The following is a 25,749-nucleotide window of genomic DNA, read 5'->3' as shown; positions in this document are numbered from 1 at the left end:
CTGGTAAAAATTTCCAAATAACCATCACATACGAGACAAATTATCACTGATAAAAATTTCAAAACAATTATCATATGTGAGACAAATTTTAACTAATTTTTTTCTTAAAAAAACTATTATACACGGGATAAGTTATAATTGACATAAATTTTAACTACCATCGGATAACTTTAATATCAAAATTTACATTAATCTATACTTAAATAATTATAATGTACTAAATAAATCAAACACCGTTGTACAAAAAAAAAGGATAAAATATGATACGGGACAAATTATAACTGATAAAAAAATTCAAAATTATTATCATATATACTAATTAAATCATACGCGGGACAAAATAGGATACTGATTCAAATACGAAAAAAATTATTTATAAGTACAAAATATATACATTGGTAAAAAAAATATGCTTTTGCATACGAGATAAATTATAATCATTAAATATTTATGAAGTCTTCTGTTTTTTTTCAAATGACTGTCTTAATGCAATATTTTATTTTCTTAATTTAATTAGAAAAATGTAACTTAAAAAAAATATTGGCGTAACGTTACGACCCGTGCGATAGCACGAGTCTATTACTAGTTTTCAATATATTATTTCTACTAGTTTTCAATATATTATTTATACTTTTGCTTCGTTAACATGTGCCTTTGGTGCACATGTTAATAAGGAAAATGTTAACATGTGCACCAAATGCACATGTTAACGAAGCAAAAGTATAAATAATATATTGAAATTTGTGTATTGAAATTTATGCAGATGTTAACTTGACCTTAAAATTTTTGCTTTTACTTTTATTTTTGTTTCTTAATCATTGTCACCGAAAAGACTATATTTAATATGACTAATAATCTTCTTCAGTAATATCCTCTCGGTCAATTAAAGCCTTAATAACCTTCATTCCCTTATACTATGAGGGGAATGATTGAAGACTCCGTATCAATCATATAAAGACTTCTATTCAAGAAAGGGAGCAATTCCTGCTTGGACACAAACACAAGAAAAAATTAGTTAGGCACACATACATGAGAAAAAAAATTAAAGGAAAAATAATTGAGTGATGTGACAATTTTAATTTTTTTTAACTTTTTAACTTTTGTGAGTGTGTGCCTAAATATTTTTTTGTTGGGTTTGTGCCCAACTAAGTATTTTCCCAAGAAAGATTATGTATGCAATTTTTAACCTTAGGGTGTGTTTGGTAAGTCCAATAAGCTAGCTTATAGCTTATTGGACTAGCTTAGAAGCTTGTTTGAAAAAAATAAAAGTGTTTGGTAAAAAGCTTTTCTCACGAGCTTATAGCTTTTTTTGAGATGCTATTTCAAGTAGTGTTTGAGCTTATAGTTTATAGCTTTTTACAGTTTTTTCCATTTTTAACCTTTAATTTAATTTAATTATTTTTTATAAAATAAAAAACTACCCACAAAAACAAAAACTACCCACTACATATAAATGTCCGTTTATGTCTTTTTATATTTATCAATCATTTAAAAAGCTAATTTTACCAAACACTTTAATTTCAATCAGCTAACTTTTCAGCTATCAGCTATAAGCTAGCTTTTCAGCTATCAGCTAACTTATCAGCTATAAGCTAGCTTATAGCTTTATTTTACCAAACAGAGCGTTAAACATTTCATTTCACATTTTCATACCGATTAATACTCCACCAACACCAACAACTTCAATCTTAATGCGACGCTGTTCGATATCGGAAACAAATTCTAATCACATCCTAAATGAATTGTTTAACAATAAAAAATGACATTGTTGAGCACATGGGTGCCAATGAGCTGGACCAATCGCAGAAAGTAAGCATAGTCAGGAACGACCAACACGATGCGACACAACCCACGCCACGCCAGAAGAAAATCACTCACTTACACAAGAACCAACTTAATGCTTAACTAAAGCCGCAACAATATTTATACCATCACCAAACAAAACCTTCACTGACTTTACTACCACGCGTCCAATTTTCACCTTCGCTAAAAATCACAATCGACACGTGGCTTCTCTACCAACACGTTCTATAATATCGACACGTGTCCTCTTTCTTAACAAAAACAAGTTGCTTGACAGCGACATCAATCGCAAAAGCACAAAAACATTTTGCAGTGAAAAATCGCGTCACTCTCACCACGTGTCGTTTATACAGTAACCCTCCCATGATCGCCACTTGTCTCTTCCTTCAACGACCTCATTGTCACATCATAAGGGCATTTTCGGTATTACATTTATTTTATTCTTTTTTTTTTTCTTCCTTCATTTCAATCAATTTCAACAACAAAACAATTTTTTGTGTTTTTTTAATTATTTTTGTTTCACTTCATTTCATTCTTCGTTTTCTCTTCAATCTTTGTTTTTCCCATTTCTTCCTCCGAATTGCATTCATCCTCCAATCTTCTGATTAATCGGAAAATTAAATTTTCCCGGGATTGTTTCCTGTTTTAACGGAATAATTTTTAAAATTTATTTATTGAAATTCAAATTATTTTCCCATCGATTTCAATGGGATTTTTGTCTCCGCTTGAAAAGGAACGTTTTTGTGATCTGGGTCTATGCTATTATTGGGTTCACCATGTTATGTTTCACGGGTATTGCTTATTCCAATAATCATCATAAAAAAAAACTTATTTTATTGCTGTTTGAAATTTTGATGATTGTGATAAGAATCAAGAATATTTTTTTATGTGTATGATTGATGAAGATGGAGAAGTATCCTAGAGATCTGCTTGAAAGACTCTTTGTATCAAGCGGTGGAAGTGATAATAGCAATATTCATAGCACAACAACAACTACTACCACTACTACTACAACGATATCACAGATGCAACAAATCCAAAACACACAGCATCATCATAATCAGTATCATCAATATCTTTGTGAGAATCAGCATGGTGAAAAAGAGGAAGAAGATGAAGATGAAGATGAAGAAGAAGAAGGAGTTGAGCTGAATCTTGGTCTTTCATTAGGTGGTAGATTTGGTGTTGATAAACATGCTAAAAACAAGAAGCTTTTGCGATCTTCTTCTGTTGTTGGAACAATGCCTTTACTCCGGGAAGATTTAGCTGCAGCTGCCGGAGTTGCTTCACCAACTCCGGAAGCACATCATACTCTTCTCAGAGCTTCGTCGTTACCGACGGAGACTGAGGAAGAGTGGAGGAAGAGGAAGGAGTTACAGACGTTGCGGCGGTTGGAAGCTAAGAGAAGGAGGTCAGAGAAGCAGAGAGTTTCTAAATCGGAGAAAGATTCATCTGCTGTAACAACTGGTGGTTGTTTGGAGGAAATTGAGGGTGGAGGTGTAACAATGGGGTTGAATAGGTCAACGTTTGGTGCACCTATTGGTTTACCAAATTGGGCTATGGCAACAAAGCAAGTTGTTCTTGGTGATGTATTAGGAAAAGGGAAAATTGGGATTGGTTTTCAAGGTTTGTTTGCACAGCCATCTTCACAAGGCTCAGTAGATTCACAAGGTGGAAGTTCTTCATCAGTTTCTGAAATGGATAGCAAACCTTTTCTAGGTAACACTATAGTAATTTTTAGTTTTACTTTTACTTCATTCATTTGGAACTTTTTTGTTATTTATTTCATTATGAATTTTCTTTATTCTTTTGTTTGTTTTATTTTAAGTAAGTTTTTGATTGTTGATAATGATTAGTATAGTTTCCTTGTATGTCTGGTGTTTTTTGTTGCTGAGGTTATGTTATGTTTTGCTTTTTTGGTTTTGTGTGTGGACTATGCTTGTTTTTGATTGTGTGTAGTGTAATCATTGATGAGGACAGGTTCTGTTGTCTATTTCTGATGTTGTGTTTCTTTTATTTATTATAATTTTTTAAACAGGTTATTATTTGTATGGTTTACTTGTTTGAAAGTTCTTATGGATTATGTGAATTGGTTGGTGTGTTTTTTGATTCCATTCCCATTTGTTCCTACACTTTCTCTCATGAATTTTAAAGAATACCTAGGTGATTGAAATGGTCTTGTTGTGTGTTTATTAGAGTTTATTTACAATTTGCTTAAATTTATTTTATCAAGAGCTTGTAAAAAACAAGTTATAACATGTCTACAAGTTGTTTTGAGCTTATTATAATAATAAGTTTTACATGATGCCTTAGGAAAACAGCTTATGTATATAATTGAAAACACTTATTGTTTGTCACTTGTACAAGAATTAAATATTTAGCAAGATTGAAGTGTGATCTTTTACACGTATTGAATTTCAATTAACTAAAGTTGCTTTACTTGTTGGGCTATTCTTTTTTTTTGTTGTTTTTCCTTTTATTTTGGCCATTGATGATTTAAAACTTGGGGTAATTTTCCACCCTCTTTTTGGTCTCTCATTCATATCATATACATTATTAATTAGCAATAAATAAAGATTATCTTAAGGCCACAGAATACAACATTAAATTATTCTTTTTATCTCGATCTATGTTTGCATCATCTGGTCTGATAAATTTATAAATGAGCGGGGGAAAAGACTATTTTCGTACTGGCTTTTGAAGGGGAAAAAATTGCTACATTTCATTATTTAGGATTACGATTATGCTGACTGACTTTGGTTTCTAGATTAAGATTATTGGTAAATGCTCTTACATTGAATGATGTTATGGGACATGAACTTCCGCTACATTCTTGGAACTTTTAGCTTGAAATTTTTTTGACAATTATTTTTAAACTTCTTATACCTGTCTCAGGACATGAATCATTTTGATGACAAGTACTACTTATTTCTTGCTCCATTTGGTGGTTCATCTTTTCAAACAGTTTGAAATGTCATGCTATAAAAAACCTCTTTGCATCCTTACTTGCAAGATCAACATGTCTTTTTGCATGCTTGCTATACATGTGCCAGATGGTTTGTCTTCGCGCATGCTTACTAATATTGCAATATCACTATGAATTGCCATCCTTGTTTGAACACTTTCCATTTATCATTTATCCTTTTATTTGTTCCGCCGTTTTGTGCTATGACAATCTCGACTGTGTTAGATGAAACTAGAAACCAAAATAATGCATCTTATGTCCGAAGGCTGTATCTCTAATGAAAGAATCCTTTCCTTATTGATTGTATAAAACTATCTTCATTAAATCTATGCCTAGTTATTGTCCCATAGGACTAATGGGGTACGCATGAAGAAACAAGATAGGGGTGTGGGGGTAGGAACAATGCTGATAGAGCACTCCCTTGAGGAACAAGGGCAATAGAATAGATACTTCTTAGTTCATTAGTTCTACTATACTATATAAGGGGTGTGGGTGATCATGTGCTAGATACTGCACAGTCATTTCATCATTATTCTTCTATTCTCGCCCAACTCTCTGTATATGTCAATTGGTCTCAATGCCAAAGTAGAGAGAAATCTCCAATTCTCCGCATATTAGTGGCAAAAAAAGTATGTCTTCGCAGATACTATTGATTTTGCTGGTTTAGGGTACGGTAATAGCCTCATTTAGAAAAACACTTTTCAAAAACAGCGTGGTTTAACATATGCCAAGTTTCTAGTTATTGATAGCTGACTTGTTTGACCTTTTTAGGACACAATACCAGTTAGGATCAATGGCATGCTTCAGGCACGGGGGAATTACAACCTGTTGGTTGTGGACGGCCCGTCCAATAAAAGCCCTCAATCCTTACTAGTTATTCACCATCTAATTTATTGCATTTACACAAAAATCTAGTTATTCACCATCCTTTGCTCGTTGTTTGACAAAAATATACCTTTCAGTAAATATCTGTAACTCCCTATCCTTTTTGCTCTACAGACTGGCTTGGGCATTTTGTTTCTTTCAAATCCCCTACTTGTGTTTAAGCGATTGAGCATGTGTGCATGTTAGAATAACGTACTTTTATTTGGAAGCGTTCAAGATACATTACAGAAAATCATGAGTGGGCATAATCAAGAACACTTTTTTTTTTTTTTTTTACAGTTTTTAACTTCTAAGTTCATGTCATTTCCTTTCTTTAAATTAATTTATTGTTGTCGAATGCGCTCCACTGTCTTCCCAAGGATTTGCAGTATTATATCCCTTTATATCTCATAAATTGAATAAAGAGAAGGGAGCTAAAGGAAATAAAAAATCTCCAGTATTATATCCCTTTCCTTGCATATCTCTGACTTCGATATGTCACTTTTGTGTCTACTTTCAATGATAAAATTTGGATGCAATTCTATTACTTGGCTGGAAATATATGAGAAAGAGAAGAAAAGAAAGCATACACTAATTTGGATACATTTCTATTGTTTATGATCCAAGAAACACATTTTTGTTAGTATCTGTGTTTTTACACGAGTTCGCTGCCACTAGTTTTATTCTAAACTTCGCTCTACATGACAGGATCAAGCAGTTGCGGCGAAGCAAAAAGCCCTGCTAGTAATCAGTCCTTACATGAAAGAAGCAGCCAGGAAGCCGTGGGTTCCTCAGGAGGGTCGAGGATAAATGAGAATTTGACAAGAACAAGTTCAAGAATTGAGGCAATGGAGAATGCATCTAAGAGACCTCATCAAAATAGTGGAAAGGAAATTGGTACAAACTCAATGGAAGATATGCCCTGTGTATTTACAAAAGGGGATGGTCCTAATGGAAGAAGAATCGACGGAATCTTGTACAAATATGGCAAAGGGGAAGAAGTAAGGATAATGTGCGTGTGTCATGGAAACTTTCTGTCTCCAGCTGAGTTTGTTAAACATGCTGGTGGTGGAGATGTTGCACACCCTCTTAGACATATTGTTGTTAACCCTTCAGCTGCTCCTTTTTTGTGATGATGATGGGAGAGTCCCTTCAACATTAGGGCTGTGTAATATATTCATTGTTGAAGAGATGGAATATGTTAATTAGTTTCATTCATAGTTTCTTCTTTAGTATGTACCTCCTTTTTGTTTTTTGGCTAATATCTTGAGGATTAATCAAACAATGTTATATAGAGTTAATTGATTCCCTTCTGGAATGGAATGTTAGATTTGTCCATTTGATAAAGCATTAAAGCATATAATCAGAATAAGCAAAGCACATTTGATATTGCTATGCTTCCATAATAACCACTCATAAACTTATCTACTGAAATAACATAGTATTGAATAATACAATCATAAACAATATAAATTGTATTTTTTTAGCAATGCAACAGTAAAAACAAAAGACTTGGTAGTAGCTGTCAATAAGGAATCCTCCAATTATATCATTCCTAATTAGTGTTGTGATTTTGTCATTACTATAATTTATATTACTTGCAAAATACTCCCTCCGTCCCAAATTATAAGGGAAAATAAAAAAATCACACTTATTAAGAAAAAATAAAATATGAGAATTTGAAGTATGTTTTTGTGGGTTTTCCTTGGAATAAGTTGCATAGGAAGATGTAAAAACAATTTTTATTGGTTGTTGTTTATTGAGAAAATGAGAGAGAGAAGAAATTAAATGCAATTTGCATTTAATTTTATGAAAATAAGGAAAAAATATTCTTGAAAATGATTTTTTCTCTTATAATTTGGGACAAAAAAAATGGGCTTTTTTCCCTTATAATTTGGGACGGAGGGAGTATATGCTAGGCTGTTTATGATTGTATAGAAATTATAGGAATTAGAGTAATTGTATCATTAATGCCATTATTGGCTGTTGTATTATATATTGAGATATCAGATCAATGAAAAGTCAAGAAAACAGAAATTCTGACATGGTATCAGAGCCTATCGGGTCTATCGTTGGGCTTCCGACATCTGAGGGGGTGTGTTAGCGGCTAACACTCGGTGGGATTTAGTCCCACATCGGATAGATAGGACTCTTGAGAAGATTTTATAAAGAGGAGGCAATCCTCACCTTACAAGCCGGTTTTGTAAGGATGAGTTAGGCCTCGATATTCGTGACATGGTATCATCCTCTTTGTTCTAATTTGTGTCTTCTTTGATATCGTGTTTTTTTTAGCGACACCGCTTTCTGTCGCTCTTGTTTTTCACCCTCTCAGTCACTCTTGGTTCCTGTAGTCTTGTCTCTTGTATTTTGTCTTTGTTTCTTGCTCTTGGTTGTGGTTTCATGGCTTCAGAAAAGAAAAGAGAGAACTTTTGTATTCGATTCACTGGGAAAAACTATCCTGCCTGGTCATTTCAGTTTGAAATGTTTGTGAAAGGGGAATCATTGTCTGGTCATCTCAACGGGACTTCGACAGCTCCAACCGACGTGGCTGCGTTGGATAAATGGGAAAAACAGGACGCACAAGTTATTACTTGGATCCTTGCTTCTGTTGAGCCTCAAATGATTAATAACTTGCGCTCCTTCTCAACCGCCAAAGAGATGTGGGATCACCTGAAGACTATTTACAAACTGAATAATGATGCTAAACGCTTTCAGCTTGAAGTCGATATTGCACATTATCGACAAGGCCCCATGTCCATTCAAGATTACTACTCTGGTTTTCTTAATATGTGGGCTGAACATTCTGAGATCTTACATGCTGATGTTCCTAAAACATCGCTTGCGACTCTTCAAAAGATTTTTGAAGTCAGCAAACGCGATCAGTTTCTCATGAAACTTCGTCCAGAATTTGAAGTTGCTCGGGCTGCTTTGCTGAACCGCAGTCCAGTTCCTAATTTGGAAGTTTGCGTAGGATAACTTCTTCGCGAGGAGCAGCGACTACTCACTCAAAACAGTATGTTGCATGACCAGAGTACTCCTGACGCTCTCACAGTCGCTTATTCAGCCCAAGGCACAACCAACGGACGTGATATGCGACCTGTCCAGTGCTTTTCCTGCAAACAGTTTGGTCATTTTGCTCGCGATTGTAGTAAGAAATTCTGCAATTACTGCAAACAACGCGGCCACATTATTACCGAGTGCCCCACGAGACCTGCACGCCGTCGTACCCAGGCCTTTCATGCTACTACCAACAATGCTGATACCACATCTGATGCTTTAACTCCAGAGAAGGTGCAACAGATTGTTCTCTCTGCTCTCTCAACTTTGGGAATTAATGGTAAGTCTACTGGTACTTCTACACCATGGTTTGTGGATTCAGGGGCTTCTAATCATATGACTGGATCGTCTGATCATTTACAAAATGTCTGTGCTTATAAGGGCAACCAAAACATTCAAATAGCTGATGGTAACACGCTGCCTATTTATGCTATTGGTGATATTAATCCTTCCTTTAACAGTGTATTTGTGTCACCAGGACTTGCCTCAAATTTAATTTCAGTTGGTCAATTGGTGGATAATAATTGTAATGTTAATTTTTCACGCACTGGCTGTTTTGTGCAGGATCAAGTGTCGGGGAAAGTGATCGCGAAGGGACCTAAAGTGGGGAGATTGTTTCCGCTCCAATTTCATTCCTCTAGTTTTTCTTTTGCTTGTAATGATGTCCCGCATCCATTTATGGATTTGCATAATAAATTGGGTCATCCAAACTTTGTTGTTTTGTCTCATTTAATAAAATCTGGTTTGTTGGGCAACAAGAATATTACTCATAACTCATCTTTTAATTGTTCTGTGTGTAAACTTGCCAAAAGCAAAACTCTTCCTTTTCCTGATCATGCTCATCGCGCTGAAAAATGTTTTGAAATTATTCATAGTGATGTTTGGGGCGTGTCTCCTGTTCTATCTCATGGCAAGTATAAATACTTTGTGACATTTATCGATGACTTTAGCCGCTTTACTTGGGTTTATTTTCTTCATTCTAAAGCTGAAGTTTTTGAAATGTTTAAGAAATTTTTGGCTTATGTTGACAACCAATTCCACACCACCATTAAGATCTTGCGCACCGACTCTGGTGGGGAGTATATTTCTCATAATTTTCAGGAATATTTGCAGCAAAAGGGTATATTGTCTCAACGTTCATGTCCCTATACGCCTCAGCAAAATGGCATCGCAGAACGCAAAAATCGACATTTACTTGATGTCACTCGTTCCTTGCTTCTTGCTGCCTCTGTCCCTCCCCAATTTTGGGTTGAAGCTTTGACCACCGCTGTCTTTCTCATCAACCGTCTACCTTCCCAGGTTCTTGGGTTTGATTCTCCCTATTTTCGTCTCTTTCTTGCACATCCTGATTATACTAATCTTCACCCATTTGGTTGTGTATGCTTTGTTCATCTTCCACCACCTGAACGAAACAAACTTGGCGCCCAATCTGTTATGTGTGCCTTTTTGGGCTATAGTACTACTCATAAAGGCTTCTTGTGTTATGATCATACTTCTCAGCGCTTACGCATGTCTAGGAACGTTGTTTTCTTTGATCAACAAAATTATTTCCCATGTTCTAAACCTTCCTCTACTGATTCTGTTACTCTTGTTGATTTTTCTAATGATTCTTCTTCTGTAGAACGGTTTAAACCAGGTCATGTGTACGTTAGACGCACTCCTACTTTGTCCCTCTCCGTCGCTGATCCGCCACCTGAGCCTGCACCTGCACCACTGCGACGCTCAGAACGAGTGTCCCACCCTCCTGATAGGTATGGATATGGGTTTACTTCTCTTACTGCTACTCTATCTGGCACATCTATTCCTACTTGTTATTCTCAGGCAGTTAAAGATGTTCGGTGGGTCACGGCAATGCATGAAGAACTACATGCCCTTCAAGAAAATTTCACTTGGGACATTGTTCCTCGGCCTCCGGGTGTTAAGCCCATTGGGTGTAAATGGGTATATTCAGTAAAGCTGAATTCTGATGGTACTCTTAATCGTTACAAAGCTCGATTGGTTGCATTGGGTAATAAACAGGAGTATGGTGTTGATTATGATGAGACCTTCGCCCCCGTTGCAAAAATGACAAGTATTCGGACCATATTGGCTATTGCTGCTTCTCAAGGCTGGTCACTTACTCAAATGGATGTGAAGAATGCATTTCTGCATGGCGACTTAGCAGAAGATATTTATATGACTCTCCCTCCTGGGTTGCCTTCCTCATCTGAAGGTGTCTGCAAGCTTAAACGCTCTCTATATGGATTGCGACAAGCTCCACGGGCATGGTTTGAAAAGTTTCGTACTACTATTATTGGCTTTTCTTTTACTCAGAGTCAATTTGACTCTTCCTTGTTCATTCACCGCACGTCAACTGGTATTGTTCTTCTACTTATCTATGTTGATGACATGATTATTACCGGTTCTGATCATGCTGCGATTCAACGCATTAAACACCAGCTCCAGGATTCTTTTCATATGAAAGATCTTGGTGATCTTCACTATTTTTTAGGCCTTGAGGTTTGTTCTGATTCCAAGGGAATTTTTCTCCATCAACATAAATATATTGAAGACCTGATTTCGTTGGCGGGTTTAACTTCAGCAACTCCAGTTGATACTCCTCTTGAGATTAATGTTAAATATCGCCGTGATGAGGGAGATCTATTGTCGGATCCTTTATTATACCGGCAGCTGGTCGGTAGCCTTAATTATTTGACCATTACTCGACCTGACATTTCTTTTGCAGTCCAACAAATGAGTCAGTTTATGCAAACTCCTCGCCATCTTCACTTGGCTGCAGTTCGTCGCATCATTCGATACTTGAAAGGCACATCTTCTCGTGGCCTATTTTTTCCTACTGGGAAACCTCTTAGTTTGATTGGTTATAGTGATGCAGACTGGGCTGGCTGTTCTGATACACGAAGATCAGTTACTGGTTGGTGCATGTTCCTTGGTCCCGCGTTGATTTCTTGGAAGAGTAAAAAGCAGTCTCGTGTCTCTAAGTCTTCAACAGAGTCTGAGTATCGAGCTATGTCTACGGCCTGTTCTGAAATTATATGGCTTCGTGGACTTTTGGCTGAACTCGGTTTTCCTCAAGATACAGCCACACCACTCTTTGCTGACAATACCAGTGCTATTCAAATTGCTACTAATCCAGTTTTTCATGAACGTACAAAGCATATTGAGGTGGATTGCCATTCTATTCGGGAAGCATTGGACAATCATGTTATATCTCTTCCTCATGTCACATCACAACTTCAACTTGCAGATATCTTGACTAAGGCTGTAACTCGACCTCGACATCAGTTTCTCGTCAACAAATTGATGCTTCTTGACCCGCCGCATCAATTTGAGGGGGGATGTCAATAAGGAATCCTCCAATTATATCATTCCTAATTAGTGTTGTGATTTTGTCATTACTATAATTTATATTACTTGCAAAATATATGCTAGGCTGTTTATGATTGTATAGAAATTATAGGAATTAGAGTAATTGTATCATTAATGCCATTATTGGCTGTTGTATTATATATTGAGATATCAGATCAATGAAAAGTCAAGAAAACAGAAATTCTGACAGTAGCTACAAAAGTCTACTCTATTTATATGTTGTTTCCACATTTGAATTACAATGAGTAACAATGGGAGGTTAGTCCACATATGAGTGACGCTTGACCTCCTATCTCCTTTACTCCCTCCGTCCCATTTTATAAGAGCAGATCTAGTTTTACTAAATGACACTATTCACTTATCTTGTTTTGACCATATTTTTTTAATAATATATAGATTTAAATATTAGCATATAAAGTCTTGTTTGATTTGTTTTGATGAGTATTTTCAAAATATCAAATTTTTATAATTTTTACTAATATAGAATTAAAAATATTAGTGATCAAAATTGTGCGTTGGCATACGTGCAGTGGTCAAAGTAGTTATTATATTTTGGGATGGAGGAAATATAATTTTCCAAAATTCAATGAATAGATAGAGTCAACTGCACGACAAACAATGCGGCCGCCGTCTATCTATCATTATCATTGATTCACACAAAATTTAATGATTGCATGTCTACCACTAAGTAATTGAGCTACACAAATGCATCTAAGAGCCTATATGTCCATATTACTCAACTTGGTGGTTTAAATGAACCTTGCATAATAAACCAAAAAAAATAAAAAATTAACCCTGCATAATTTTTTATATTATTTGTGAATTATTTAAACAACTCAACTACATTTTTTTTTTTTATAAAATAAACTCAACTACATTTTCTAAATATTAATACCATCCATCAAAAACTTTAGAGTGGGTCATACTAAATTCACAATTTATACTCCAAATGTATGCGATAGAGTTTTGCTTTGGTTCGAAAACTGTCTATAAAAAAGTAGATAAAACAACTAAAATAGGATGACAATTTTTTTTTTTTGAAAAGACAAAAGCTAATATATTAATAAACCCATAAGGAATGCTAAGGTAAAGAAATAATAGTACAGGAATTCATTGTCTAATACATGGTATACACCTCTCATAACACTACAGGAAAATATGAACATCACCACTACATAGAATTAAGCTGAATCACCGATACTGAGATTAGAAAACAGAGATTTACTCATCCAGGCATAGAATCAAATTAAGGATAGAACATAAAATCTAAATAAGGATCGAGAAATTTGGATCTCTTGGGATCTCGCTCCAAGTCACTAGTGAGCATCCAGACGGTTGAAGAACATGCGATGATGCAAGAACTTCAAATCTAGAGCCAAATCCGGACAAGGATTTTGAGATTCAACCAAAAAGATACCAAAAACTCAATCACCTTTCCTTTACAAGATTCTACGCCACAGATTAAAAGTATGAGCAAAATTCACTTCCGGTACCAATTTGATTCTCTTAAAGATCGCAGCCGCAGTAGATTTAATAGTCCACACAGCCAAGACATGCTCTAGGATTCAAATACCAAAGAATGAAGTTATAATCTATGCTGCTTGATTTAACTTTTAGCCAATTCCAAGACCACCTTTTCACATATTCAACCATATTGATCAAATTAATTTCCTTATTCTTGAACAACTTCTCATTTCCGGACCTCCATATGCACCAGATGCAAGCGAACCATATCACCCTAACTCTCTCGGTGTAAGCTCTTCCACTTCCGATAAGACCTTCGAATTGCTCTAAATGATTCATCCCTTCTTTATGCAATGCTGTTGATATACCCATCCATTTCGAAACATCGTACCAGATACCTGCAAAAACCGGACATTCAAAAAATAGATGGAAGACCGATTCCTCGGTCCCACACCCACTACAACACATCAAAGAACCTTGTCCGATGACACCTCTCCTAAACAAATTATCTTTTGTAGCTATTTTATTCTGAAGAAGCCTCCAAACAAGACATGAGACTTTTGACGGGATTGATTTATTCCAAATCTTCATCCACGAGAGATTGTTCAAAATTGTATTAGTCTCCATGATCTTCTTATAACCAAGCATTCCCGACACAATTGGTATAAGTTATTGTGAACACACTGTGCTTTACAACCAATGTGCATGCTCTAACCTAGTTTTGAGAAGTTGCAAAGGAATTTAACGCATGCATTGAATGCTTTCGCACCCTTAGGGTATGTTTGTTTTAGAAGAAATAGGGGAGAGAGAAAGAGGAAAGAGAGAAACGGAGAAGAAAGTAGTTATTTCCCTTATTTAGAATAGAAGAGAAAAAGAGTGGAAAGACTAATTTTGAGTGGGGTCCACAATTTTCTTTTTCTTCTCACCCATGCGAAGAAAAGTGGGTTAAGGTGTAATTTTTGGCTCTTTTCCAATAATGCCCCTCCACTTTGTTTTATTATCAAAGATACATTTAGCTGGACCCCACATTTTTTATTATTTCTTTTGCAAGCATATAATTGTCTTTTAACAAATTAAACACACTTCTCTCTCTTTTATTTCTCGCTTCTTTCTTTTATACCAATCAATACATTAAATCCACTCTATTTCTCATATTTTTCTCTCTTCCCACATTCTCTCTCACATATTTCTCTCCTCATTTTCTTCTGACAGCCAAACACACCCTTAGAAATTCGTCTACATATAAGTGGCTCTTGATCTCCTATACAACTTTACAAGCTACGCATCTATCTATCATTGAATCACAAAATTGAATGCTTTGTACGCCAATGCAAACAAGACTAACTCGCTTATACAACTTCCCAAGTTGCACGCCTATCTATGATTGATCCATACAAAAAAAATAATCAATACTAATTTCATGGCTACCACTAACTAAACCGTGGAAATGCATCTAACCTAGCTTTGGGAAGTTGCAAAGGAATTTAAATAGTCATTGAATGCTTGTACGCCATTGGAGAGCAATCCACACACGAGTGACTAATATCTCCTATACAACTTTCTATGCATATGCACACTTATCTATATTTGAGCCACACAAAAATTAATAATTGCACATCTAACCATTCAACCACACAAATGAATTTAAACAGTTTTTGGAAAAATGCAAATAAATTGATCTAAATGGTCATTTAATACTCGCACTCTTAAAAATAAGTCAACACATAAGTGGTTCTTAGAGCATCCACAATGGAGAAATTCAATTTTGGGTACTTAAGTGGGTCCTGCATGTACACATCACTCATTTATAATTTTTTAATAATAGTACCTAATAAGTACTCAATCTCTCCAACCCAGCACCTCTTAAAAAATTCTAAACCGGTCCCACAAATAATTACACATTTCATCAATAACTCTACATATTTATAAATGGGTCCCACAAATTCTATTAAGTACTATGAGAGAGAGGGTGCTTATTTGAGAAGTGGTACCTATTTGGTACTAAAATGTGTTGTGCTCCAATAGTAGTACCTAATAAGTACCATGAGTACCTAATAGGTACTACACCATTGGAGATGGTCTTATGCAACTTCTAAAGATGCACACTTTTATTTCGATAATTAATTGAACACACGATATTTATGATTACACACCTTTGAAAAATCCTCTTTAATGCATGCATACATATCATAATCCTATCAATTTTTTTGAAGGAATTACTCCTCCCTCCAAAACAATCATGCTAAAAGAATTGGAACTCCTCCTCCAAGACACCATGAGAGGCATGGTGGTTGGGTCATAGTCTAATGGGTCTCCTCATCTTCACTTCTAATAATCACCTAAATGTATTTTTGGACTAACCACAACTGTGTCATCATATACCAAAAAGATTAATATTTAGGTCACATTCTCAAATTATAAGTCTCAGGTGCATTTAGATATTTATTTTATATGCTAAGAACTCATCAAAATGAACCAATTAACCAAGCCAAAATATTTGAGAACGAAATATATCATCCACTTATTTAAGAACAAACAAATGTGATATCATATCATATAGGACTGTCACTATATGCTACTGTAAACAGAAAAAAACAAAAAAAAGGATTTTGTAATATCCTTCATATTGTGTACAAACCAAAAGAACTATGTCTATGTGGATATATCGATCTACACCGCATAATGGTGATACTGCTAACAAAAAAAAATTCATATTCAATATTGACCTCAATGAAATTAAGGTAAAAAATTTTGGCAAAAACTTTGAATTTGGTTCAGCTTCTCTCATATGCAACATGTGCTTCAAATTGCTGCACCGATACCAATAGTGATCATTTCCTTCCATGAATCAAATACGACTGAAAAAACAATAATCACACTAAATTAGTAATGTTACACACAAACATAAACATACTACTCCGTACAAATTTGGGTCATACATCAATGAAATTAAATTCCTACGCATTTGTTGATTATTTATATTGAAATTAATTCTCATCGATGATGAGTTTAGTTATCATATACCAAAAACTCAACACATAAATCAAGCAGTTCATCATATCATCATAGAGAAAAATTGAAGTTTAAATTTGTCAAAAACCCATAGACATATAATGAATTACAACAAATTCAATAAAATATCCTACATATTTTCTGCCAAAAAAAAACCTAAATATTGTCATTTAAATTAATTCTCATCATAATCTAGAAATTAGATACAATAAATGAAGAAGCTAGAGATAATGAAAATTGAAGTTAATTTTTTTCCAAGTCATAGAAACATGGTGAATCAGGGACATGAACAAATTAAATGAAAGTTCTATTATTGAAAATTCTTGTCACACTCAAATTCTAGAAATTCAAAACATAAATCATGAAACTCTCTGATAATGAAAATAAAGGGCACATCTATAATAAGTATTATAAATTACAGATTCGATATTAATTATTAGACGAGTAAAAATTAATCGAGGAATTCGACCAAAAAATGAAAATTAATCAAGAAACATACATACATACATACATCACACATTACGAATTTCATAGCTACTAGTTCATGCATTGAAATGTACCATACACCACCATAATCCTTCTTTCTTTATATAGTAATAAGTTATTATTTCACTGCATAAGGTAATCTAAATAGATTAATTAATTAAAGCGATCTAATTATAAAAAATAAAAAAGAAAGAAGAAATAAATAGAAAGAAAGATGAAAGAACAAAAAGAGCGTACCACCGCATATCCAAAAGCAAAGATGAGTAAGCCAGTTACTACGACGTCGTTCCGGAGCAGAGTAAGAGGGGACGCCTGTGGTGGTTCTTCCGTAGCGGAGGTGGATGGTTGATTCAGAGTAGCGCGTGGTGGAGGAGGGGGTGCTGGTTGTTGCTGCGAAGGAGGAGGAGGTGTTGTTTTTTGTGGAGGAGGGGGAAGTGGTAGTTTCTGTTGCGGAGGGGAATTGGTTGGTGAGGGATCAGGAGATTTACCTGATGAAAGAAAAGGTGGAAGTGGTCGTTGTTGTTTATCCGGAAGCGTTTTTCGTAATGGAGAATCCACTTCAGGATGATGTGTAGGTACGTCAAGTGGATTGAATTTCTGTTTCGGTATCGGAATCCCTTTCGATCCAGATGATTTTTTAGGTGACGGTGATCGAGATGATGATGATGATGATGATGATGATCGACGAGGTGGTGATTGCTGAAGGGATAGTGGAAATTGAAGAAGATAATCTTCAGAAGAGGTTTGTTGTTCCTCAGCCTCAGAGGTTGGTTGAATATCATTATCAGGAGACTGCTCTTGTGATTCTTGTGGAGGAGATTCTGGCGGAATTCTTGTTCTTGAAGGAGAATTCGATGGAGGATCATTTTCCGGTGACTTCACTTCTTTTTCTGGTGGAGGTATGTCAATTGGCTTTGCTGCAGTTGATGAATCTGAGTTTCCAGGTGCTGAATTCGAAGTTCCAGGTGCTGAATCTGATTTTGGAGGTGATTCAGCCATGGTGATTCTTGTTCCTGAAGGAGAATTCGATGGAGGATCATTTTCCGGTGAGTTCACTTCTTTTTCTGGTGGAGGTATGTCAATTGGCTTTGCTGCAGTTGATGAATCTGAGTTTCCAGGTGCTGAATTTGAAGTTCCAGGTGCTAAATCTGAGTTTCCAGGTGCTGAATTTGATTTTGGAGGTGATTCAGCCATGGTGTGTGGTTGTTTCTTTCTCAAAGAAAACAGAGTATGAAAAATGCTTCTTCTTCTTCCAAGATTATATTTTTATTGTGATTCATGAAAATGATACTCTGATCATTGGTACTATTTAAAGAGTGTGTTTCATTTGGAACCTTGATTCACAGATAACTGTATTTCTAACTGATTTCTAACTGTTTTCAGTGTGTGCATCTTTCATTTCATTTGGAACCTTGCTTCACAAGTAACTGTAACTAATTTCTAACTGTTTTCAGTCTTTACAGCTGTAACTGCAACTGATTTCTAACTGATTTCTAGTTAGTTAGTTTGTTAAACTATGATAACTAACTAACTAACTGTAAGTTGTAACTGACACTTAGTCAAGCTTGTTAAATTGGCTTTTAGCTGAACCTTGGTCTCTCATTAGGATGTAGATTTGGTGTTGACTAGCATGCCAAAAAACAGTAAGCTTATCCGTTCTTTCTCTGTAGTTGGAACAATGCCTTTGCTCCACGAAGACATGGCTGAAGCAGCCGGAGTGGCTTATCCAACTCCTGCATACCCGAAGCTTGTGAGGGTGTCTGTGGATTGTTTGAATTATATGCATTTCCTTATATCCTCTCGCTTGTTTTATTTTAAGTAAGATTTTGATTGTTGATTAGTAGTTTCCTTGTATGTCATGTGTTTTTTGATGTTTGTTGTTATCTGTGGTGGATTGTGTTCGCTTTTGACTGTGTGATCATTCCTTCACAATTAATTTTAACTGATTTCTGCCGTTTTCAATGTATAAATGTTTGATTTAATTTGGAAACTTAACAAATAACTGTAACTGAAAATATGTGAAGCAGAATAAAAGAAAGCATACACTGAAAGTTTGAAAAGAAATATAGCCTTATAATTTCCCTATAATTTCGTTTCATTCGCAAAACAGTGTTATAGTATCCAGGTTTTTACCATTACTATTTATACTATACACTTTGCTCTACATGACAGGATCAAGCAGTTGTGGTGAAGCTAGAAGCCCAGCTAGTAATCAGTCCTTACGGGAAAGAAAGAAGCGGTCAGCAGGATGCTGTTGGTTCATCTGGATGGTCAAAACAAATGAGAGTGGTAATGGAGATTGCATCTAAGAAACCTCATTCTACACAAAAAATGGGAAGGAAATAGGGACAAAGTCAATGGAAGACATGGCTTGTGTATTTACAAATGGGAATGGTCCTAATGGAAGAAGAATTGAGGGAAATTTATCGTAAAGGGGAGGAAGTGAGGATAATGTGTGTGTGTGCCATGGACACTTTCTGTCTCCAACCGTGTTTGTTAAGCATGCTGGTGGTGGAGATAACATGCTATAAGCTAATGAAACATAAAGTCACGATCCTATTAAAGGACTTACAAGTTGAACAATCAATGATCAGTGATTCTACATTTTTGTACTATCAGATAGCAACAGGGAAGCAATTGATTTAATACTCAGATACCAGCTGAAACCAAGTATGTCTCTATGAATTTTATGTTTGGAATTTGAAACCAGCATTGAAAACCCTATTATATAAGAAATTGATTGTAAACAATATCCAGCAAAATTTTGCCACATGACATGCAAGAGGGTGTATTGGAGGCTATAGCTATTCAAGCAGCACCAGGCCAGGTACTAGTTGATCAATCTCTAGATTTACAAATGAATGAATTTAGTTCTTATAGTCCTTGAATTTAGTTTAATGGTACAACTTTTCATATTCAAATTATGTCAACTAGCGTTCTATTGATGCTTTGTAATTCCAATTATCGGTACATATCTTTCATATTCAAATTATGTCAAATAGCGTTCTATAGATTGTGAGGATGATTTTCTTTTCCTTTGCCTTTCTATTGAAATATATGGAAAATGATTACTTATAATGAGATCAAGAGAAGAACAGTTATCTATTATTTTGAAATAGAAGTTGTTTAAGGTTTCTAAACATACTTTTGAGAATAATATAAACTTTATACAGAAAATACTAATTTTTTTGTTTGAGGTATATTTCAACCAAGATTGCATCTAAACATGGAAATAACTGTTCATTGTTTTTAAAAAATTAAGACACATTTACATTTTTGCAATTCATATGTAAAATGTTTTTGTAAGATTTAGTAGTTCTTCTCTAAGATACCTCTCATTAGTTTTATTTTTTAAATAATCTTTATTTCTATAGAACAAATTAATCTAAATATAAATTTAATTATATTTTATTATAATTAAAACCAGATGAAGCAAGGATTATATTTATAGTACTTAGGACTTATAAGTTATAAACAAAGTAAAACCACTGTTAATGAAATTAGAATACACAAGCTAGGGGAACAACAGACTTATAATCTTAGTATTCTTTTATTACTATTGAGTTTAACATCACAGAGTCACCGAGCTAGGTGAACAACAAACTTATAATCTTATTATTTTGATTTAGATCAGCCATCACATAACTTTATCATGCCATAACAAGAAACACAAACTTCTGAACCTAGAAACAAACTACGAAGCATTTGAATGCCTTGTGATTGGATTAACCAATATTGGGCACTCGAGTTACAACATTTTGTTTGTCAACAAAGACACGAACCCTGTCACACCTGAAATCAGTGGTAAAAGCCGAGTCTTCTGGCAAAGTGCTTGCACTCACTCTTGAATTTTCACTCATTATTATTTGTACTGCTGCATCTCCATTGATGCCAACCAATTCCGGCCAAGACTTTTTACCTACAATTAATACATCCAATTTTAGATACTATTAACATATGAAATATATAGACACAACACTGATACTGTACATAGACACTTTGTAATCATTTAGAAATAAGAAATTATTATTTAATCATACGTATCAGTGTCGTCAAGCCGTTGATACATATCTGACACTTTGAATACTTCCTCATTATGAACACATAGTAATTAATGAAAATATATAAATATCTTTTTTGTTGAAAAAGAAAAGAATAATGAAAGTATATATGTCTGTAATTACCCTTGCAACTTGACATGTTTTCTTCTCCTTGGGTTACCTTTTGATGTTCTAAGACATGATGTAGTTTAATGGTACTTATAGGAGAGGATTCATAGAGTTGGTTTCAATTTGCCTGCAAAAGTAATTTCCATTTGTCCTTAACAAATTAATAGCCGGCTAGTCAAGGTTTTCTTATTTCCAAAATAGATATTAAATTATTGAATTTGTTTTATAGCCGGTAGATAGTAGTATATGCTTTTTATTTCATACATAATTGGTGAGGAGGAGTGGGTGTGGAATGTTAGGACAAAAATAAAAAAGTCACTTAAATACTAACAAAGGTATACTTGGACGGCATAATTGCATATCCATCACTTTTTTAAGTCATGGACTGTGCTTTGAAATTGTCGCATGGTAGCTTGCTGGTAAATACTTAAATTAATTACTTTTTTTTCTTCTTTCCAAAAGCAATCAGTTAAGTGTGTTTTGCTGGGGCTATCGATGCAGTATTGTCGCTTGTTGGGCTTTGGTTGCGAGAGAGAAGTTCTGCCCCTTTTATGTTACCGGAAACGTGCAAGCCTTCCGGTAGTGTATTCGAAATATACTGCCGAAAACAAGTTTTTGGTAGTGTAATTTGACAGATTTGAGGATATAGGGAACAAATTGAGAAATTATCGAGATATTAACCCTATAACTCCTTCAAGAGAACTTCTTTCCTACATCCGTAGTTCTTAAAAAGTAAAACCTCTCCCTACCAAATATGTCCATTCCGCCGGATAAAAATAATAAAACTTTTTTCTTTTCTTTTTTGATTTTATTCGTTGAAATGTGAGAAAAAACAATTTCTTTTTCCATAGGAAATGATAAATCCAATGGCGTGGGTTTTTAAGAAATGAGTTAGGGGAGTAAAAGTAACTCCTTTAAATGAAGTAAACTACTTAAACTAAACACTTGGAAAGTTAAATTACTCTTGGATTATTTTTCCTAATGTATCCTCCATGAACTGCATAAACTAAACACTTTGAAAGTATTACAGAGTCGCCCTCTCTCAAATGCTAAATATTTATGTGCATGGACCATAGAGAGCTGCTTACTTTAGTAAAATTACTTTAACTTTTTTTTTTTTTTTACAGTATATTGTTCTTAGGGCACTTATTAACATTTCGCATACTTGTAATCGTTTAAACTTCACAAAATTTTGTTTGCACAAAATTAACTTGATATTAACCGACGAAGTAAAAGAACAATGATAATTTAATGTTATCTGATGATATATCTAGGAACAAAGTCCACCAAAATTATGCAATGGTTTGTTGAATAAGTTTTGCAAAATTAGTTACAAAATTATAAGTTATTTCAAGTTTTAGAGAATATTAAGACGATGTTTAGTTGTTCACGAATCACTATATTGCTAATTAATTAGGAAGCTAGACTTCAAGGCCTATACAACACGAACATTTCTCGGATTAGGCGCGTCTCGGTGTCGGACATACGTCGGTATTCGACACTGACACGACACACATGATTTTATTGAATTTTGTTATTTTCTCATGTTATTATCGGTATCGATGTGTTAGTGTCCGCGTCATATCCGGTATCGGTGTTTGTCGTGCTTGAAAGCTTCAGACAATTTTATTTAAAGGCAAGGGGTGAAACATACGATATTAAAATTATTTATCCAAGATGGTAACTATAAGAAAATGTGGCATCTGAATTATGTAAAACTCAGTCCATTAACAGCAACATTTGAACCCTGCACAAGAAAGCTTACATGTACAACAAGTAAAGCAATGGAACCAATTGCAACTATTACAACTTGAGTTGGAACAAAAAGCACATGCTGGTTTAGATTGGATAATTGCTGTCTCTGATCCTTCTTTATATGATTCTTGTCTAAGAGCATCATCTGTCTTCACAAAACTATTTCCATCTGTTTCTCTCAAACTGCAACAATTCCAAACAAATTGAAATCAATGTGCTTTTACAGTTTTTACAGCTTGTGAATAAATGGAGCAAATAATAAGTACTTCCTCCCATAACTTAACTATCCGCATCAATCGTTCTTGTATAAAATGAAGGGTATATTAGAAATAATAACATTAAATAGTTTAAAAATAGTTAACTTTTACTTATAATAGTGACCAAAATTTGAAACAATTTTTTTACTTTATAATAGTGACCAATACATACTTATGATCAAAATAGTAATGAATAAGGTAAATTGTCGTAAAAGTAACCGTATAGCATAATCCAAGGAGAACAGTTATGCTTTCCAACTTGGTATATAACTAAATATGATACATAGTTAAGAAAGAAGAAAACCTACATAGGAGTGGAAAGACTACTGTTGCAACAACTGCAGAACAACCAGCCACATGAACACTTGCAGCTTGGCCAGCAAGTCGGCCCTTTATGGTGGCAGTACCCCCAACTGCAATTACAGAAGTTGCAAGAACGCCGCGAACTCTTGTTTCTGCCATGCATAGAAGATATATTCCTCATTGAATGGATATAAGTTTAGAGATTTTAATTTTATATATCTATACATGAGCATATGCATAATTTCTTCATCAATTGGTTCATATTTATAACAATGTACTATTAACATGTATGATAAATAATGTATATGGATGAAAGAATGATATTGACTTGTCTCAAAAGGAAAAGGAATAGAATAGACTCACAATGGGACAAAAGCGTGCCTGATTGTTTGACTCAGAGTCGTCGCACTCGACTTTGTAGACATGCTGCGTGCAGCTTCATGAAGAGACTTTATGTCATGTTGGTCTTCTTCATTGAGATGTGGTTTGAACCTGAAAGATTCTTCTAATGGTTCGAGGTCCTCTATGTCATCACTTTTACTGGCAATGTCTATCTTCTCTATTGTTACTGATGGAATTCGGTTAAACGTATTTTGCTCGACAGGTTTGGTCAATTCTTCTGACTTCTGTGATTCACGAAACTTAAATGTATCTTTGGAAAAACTATATTGGTCTATATGAATGCTAAATAGTGAATCATTTGAAGCAAGACTCCATTCCAGTGGATTATGATTATTATTTATTTCAAAGATTGAAGACGGGATCCTGGTAGGATCATATCTTCCTGATCGATCCATCACTTGGATAGGAGGACTTATGGTTGGTGACATACCCTTTGGGCTATAGGCCACATTGTAAACTTGATATGTTGATGCTGGAACTGGAGGGCTATGTTCAGTCTCAGATTTGGCTGAGCTCTCGTCACTACTAGAAACATAATTTTTCTCAGATTTTGATGCAGGTTCAGATGCATCAGATGCGGTGAACTTAAAAGTATCTATTCCAAATAAATCATCTGATGATAATTTTTTCTCATATTTGGCCGAGCTCTCGTCACTACTAGAAACATAATTTTTCTCAGATTTCGATGCAGGTTCAGATGCGGTGAACTTCAAAGTATCTATTCCAAATAAATCATCTGATGATAATTTTTTCTCATATTTGGCCGAGCTCTCGTCACTACTAGAAACATAATTTTTCTCAGATTTCGATGCAGGTTCAGATGCGGTGAACTTCAAAGTATCTATTCCAAAGAAATCATCCGATGATAAGTCTGATAAAGAGGAAGAACTCGACTTTCTACCTGATGAAGATAAGCTTTTGGTTCTTTTGATATGCGTCTCAAGGGAATTATTCTCACCACTTTCATCTCTAGTGATTTCATCTATATGCCTTTCTGAATCACTACTGCTGCTTTCACATCCATTTAATACCTCAATGCTAGAATCTCTAATACTTGGACTTCCATTGATAGCTTCTGGATATATTTCTTCTATCTTATCTTCTATGCTATGATCAAATGTTTCTGTATACATTTGAACACTTGTAGCTTCCTTTCAAATGACCCTGCACACATGTGTTTTGCAGTGCTTGCTTAGTACACTTTACCTTGTTTCAAAATCATTACTAAGAATTTAAACTTATGAGTGAAGGTTCTAAAGTTATTATTTAACCCAAAAAAGAGCAAAACGATATAGACAAGAAACAAAGGTATTTCAAAATTGTTAAATATAAAAGTTCTATAAAACACAGAATCTAAACTGACATAATTGGCCAAACATCTCTTAACTAAGAAGACACAAATGAACCTTAAGAATAACATAGTACACAGTTTAATATCACGGGGGTTTGGAATGATCACGGTGAGCGACTGTCATTTTGTTAAAACTACAAATTTTGTCGAATAAATCATGATACCAAACAAGCACATAGATGCAAGGGTTTACACATAACCTAATATGAATATCATCACACTATATATATATAAAGGATTTTCCCATTTGACCAACACTTCTTCTTGGAATAAAAATCACACTAAAAAACCTTGAAAAATTCAAATTTGGAAACTACATTTCAAAAAAAGGCAAGAACAAAAAATCTCATCAATCAAATGTCTATAATAAATTTCAACAAATTCCATTTTAGATTCCCATTTACATTTCCTCCCTAGTTCATATCTATTGCCAAACTTGCATAGATCATTATTAAAACAAAAACCCCAATGTGAAATATGATAAACCACATA

At 34.6% G+C, this 25,749-nt stretch overlaps 2 protein-coding genes and 1 long non-coding RNA gene across 15 annotated transcripts; 2 read left to right on the top strand and 1 right to left on the bottom strand.

Annotated features, from left to right (window-relative positions):
* The first annotated feature begins 2,270 nt into the window (after positions 1 to 2,270).
* On the top strand, positions 2,271 to 7,025 carry LOC123909073 (ninja-family protein AFP1). Its single transcript, XM_045959847.1, has 2 exons — positions 2,271 to 3,522; positions 6,341 to 7,025. Exons 1-2 carry the CDS (start codon positions 2,703 to 2,705, stop codon positions 6,763 to 6,765), a joined length of 1,245 nt encoding a protein of 414 aa, XP_045815803.1. The 5' UTR covers positions 2,271 to 2,702; the 3' UTR covers positions 6,766 to 7,025.
* Positions 7,026 to 17,157: 10,132 nt separating this feature from the next.
* LOC123908012 lies at positions 17,158 to 20,101 on the top strand. 13 transcript variants are annotated; one of them, XR_006809538.1, is made up of 5 exons: positions 17,179 to 17,892; positions 17,986 to 18,066; positions 18,139 to 18,248; positions 19,193 to 19,690; positions 19,778 to 20,101. XR_006809538.1 is itself a non-coding variant. In XM_045958511.1 (4 exons), exons 1-4 carry the CDS (start codon positions 17,677 to 17,679, stop codon positions 18,725 to 18,727), a joined length of 384 nt encoding a protein of 127 aa, XP_045814467.1. In that variant the 5' UTR covers positions 17,179 to 17,676; the 3' UTR covers positions 18,728 to 19,185. The 13 variants fall into 13 exon arrangements, 8 of the variants coding, with proteins under 8 accessions (XP_045814465.1, XP_045814467.1, XP_045814463.1 ...); XR_006809537.1 differs by having other exon boundaries at positions 17,180 to 17,892; positions 17,965 to 18,066; XR_006809534.1 differs by having other exon boundaries at positions 17,158 to 18,066.
* A 788-nt stretch (positions 20,102 to 20,889) lies between these two features.
* Positions 20,890 to 21,329, bottom strand: LOC123908014. The gene is made up of 2 exons (XR_006809539.1): positions 21,205 to 21,329; positions 20,890 to 20,939 (listed from the first exon to the last, which is right to left on the bottom strand). It is a non-coding gene; the product is annotated as an uncharacterized LOC123908014 (long non-coding RNA).
* Positions 21,330 to 25,749: the final 4,420 nt, after the last annotated feature.

Source organism: Trifolium pratense, linkage group LG2, assembly GCF_020283565.1.
Source record: "Trifolium pratense cultivar HEN17-A07 linkage group LG2, ARS_RC_1.1, whole genome shotgun sequence".
Taxonomy (NCBI): domain Eukaryota; kingdom Viridiplantae; phylum Streptophyta; class Magnoliopsida; order Fabales; family Fabaceae; genus Trifolium; species Trifolium pratense.
Note: the sequence above shows the minus strand (reverse complement) of the source record. Positions and strands in the feature narration are given on the sequence as shown.

Excerpts from the sequence above, each read along its gene's own strand:
- LOC123908012 (XM_045958506.1), top strand. The coding sequence starts at position 17,677 with ATGATGATGATGATGATGATGATGATCGACGAGGTGGTGATTGCTGAA. Across the intron at positions 17,986-18,138 it reads TGCTGAATTCGAAGTTCCAG|GTGCTGAATTTGAAGTTCCA; the intron begins GTGCTGAATCTG and ends CTGAGTTTCCAG. Across the intron at positions 18,249-18,690 it reads TCTTTCTCAAAGAAAACAGA|TTGGAACAATGCCTTTGCTC; the intron begins GTATGAAAAATG and ends CTTTCTCTGTAG.
- LOC123909073 (XM_045959847.1), top strand. The coding sequence starts at position 2,703 with ATGAAGATGGAGAAGTATCCTAGAGATCTGCTTGAAAGACTCTTTGTA. Across the intron at positions 3,523-6,340 it reads GGATAGCAAACCTTTTCTAG|GATCAAGCAGTTGCGGCGAA; the intron begins GTAACACTATAG and ends TCTACATGACAG.